Below are 2,134 nucleotides of genomic sequence, written 5' to 3'. Positions count from 1 at the left end.
AGGCTTTAACTGTCTTCTTGTAGTTAGAACCTGGAAGTTGTAAGTTGTTGCAGGCTTTAACTGGCTTCTTGTAGTTGGAAACTGGAAGTTGTACGTTGTTGCAGGCTTTAACTGGCTTCTTGTAGTTGGAAACTGGAAGTTGTTGCAGGCTTTAACTGGCTTCTTGTAGTTGGAACCTGGAAGTTGTACGTTGTTGCAGGCTTTAACTGTCTTCTTGTAGTTAGAACCTGGAAGTTGTAAGTTGTTGCAGGCTTTAACTGGCTTCTTGTAGTTGGAAACTGGAAGTTGGAAAAGTTTTATAATTGGTAAATTAAAACGATACAAAATTTACAAATAAAACATTACAATTTCAAGATAAAGCATGATACAGAAGAAACCATGTGTCCCTTGATAATGTTATTGTGGTAGATTTTTCCAGTTTCCAACTACAAGAAGCTAGTTAAAGCCTGCAACAACGTACAACTTCCAGGTTCCAACTACAAGAAGCTAGTTAAAGCCTGCAACAACTTACAACTTCCAGGTTCCAACTACAAGAAGCCAGTTAAAGCCTGCAACAACTTACAACTTCCAGTTTCCAACTACAAGAAGCCAGTTAAAGCCTGCAACAATGTAAAACTTCCAGTTTCCAACTACAAGAAGCCAGTTAAAGCCTGCAACAACTTACAACTTCCAGGTTCTAACTACAAGAAGACAGTTAAAGCCTGCAACAACGTACAACTTCCAGTTTCCAACTACAAGAAGCCAGTTAAAGCCTGCAACACTGGTAGATTTTTATTACAGAATGAAAAGCTTCAGAAGCAGAATTACTGTGTTTTAATTACCTAATTAAAACATCTACTTTGTGAATTTTGTGCAGAAACGTTTGCAAATATATTTACTGTGTTTAGGACACCCAATTAGAAACACCATCTATGCATGTTGTAGATAACCAATCAGAACGTTTTATTGATACTCTCTTTGTTTAAGATAACCAATCAGAAAGTTTTATTGATACTTTCTTTGTTTAAGATAACCAATCAGAACGTTTTATTTAGATTTTCTTTGTTTAAGATAACCAACCAGAAAGGTTTATTGATACTTTCTTTGTTTAAGATAACCAACCAGAAAGTTTTATTGATACTTTCTTTGTTTAAGATAACCAACCAGAAAGTTTTATTGATACTTTCTTTGTTTAAGATAACCAACCAGAAAGTTTTATTGATACTTTCTTTGTTTAATATAACCAACCAGAAAGTTTTATTGATACTTTTTGAATGACCTTTTATTAGGTAAAGCAAACATAGAGGATAACTGTAAAACATTTTTTGTGTAGCTCGTGAACTGTATTGTTTACGGATTTTAACTTTCTAGCACTTATATGTATATTTTTTTAAATGCAGGTGGTAGCAGTGGACATGAAGGAGATAAATTCAGAAAACCTGGTATGTTGGTCATGAAATAGACCTTTTATCAAGTCCATCTTATGTCTCTAAATTTCTTTAATAGCACAGGTTTTGTAAGTTGTTATTTTACTTGCTGTAAAACATACTTAGAATTTTAAATGCATGAAGGATTTCACTTGGTTTTCCTGCTTCTATTTTTTTCTATTGTGTCTTTATACTTAGAACCCCTTGGGAAAGGAACTTCCATTGCTGTGAAACCCAAACCAAGGTAGGTTTCTGTTGAAAATGGTTATTGACTAAAGGGTGCTCTAATTCTTATATTCATAAGTCCAGACAATCTTTGTGTATGTAGATTATACAATTGTCATCACCTTTATAAACTTGTGCTAAAAAGATTTTAATATTTCTAAGGCAAAGAACCAACAGATAGATACGAGTAGTTGTACGTATGTTGTTGCAAAGTTGCTCTGCTATTTAAATACCTGTCACACTAACATTATCGAGAGATGAATGGTGTCTTCTGTGATCATTCATCAGTTTTCAATCATTTTACTTGTTTTAAAATATCTTATTAACAAGCGTAACAAGTGTTTGTATTTCCATTTGATTTAAAAAAATAATATATTAGCTTGGTAATCTTTCAGTTGTAGAAAAGATGTGAAAAGTAAGGATTAGGTTAGCTAGCTGTGGCATTTTTAGTTAAATAATGAATTTATCGTTTCAAAAGTAAGGATTAGGTTAGTTAGCTGTGG

At 33.1% G+C, this 2,134-nt stretch overlaps 1 protein-coding gene across 1 annotated transcript in view; it reads left to right on the top strand.

Moving 5' to 3' along the window:
- Positions 1–2,134, top strand: part of LOC106474721 (cytochrome b5 reductase 4-like) — a 25,393-nt gene that overhangs the window by 7,611 nt on the left and 15,648 nt on the right. Inside the window, exons 6-7 of the mRNA XM_022403020.1 lie at positions 1,380–1,421; positions 1,605–1,650. Coding sequence (XP_022258728.1) covers positions 1,380–1,421; positions 1,605–1,650 — 88 coding nt within the window. The remainder of the gene's footprint in view (positions 1–1,379; positions 1,422–1,604; positions 1,651–2,134) is intronic.

Source organism: Limulus polyphemus, unplaced genomic scaffold (assembly GCF_000517525.1).
Source record: "Limulus polyphemus unplaced genomic scaffold, Limulus_polyphemus-2.1.2 Scaffold7595, whole genome shotgun sequence".
NCBI lineage: Eukaryota > Metazoa > Arthropoda > Merostomata > Xiphosura > Limulidae > Limulus > Limulus polyphemus.
The sequence above is the reverse complement of the archived record's forward strand: the minus strand, read 5'-3'. Positions and strand labels throughout refer to the sequence as shown.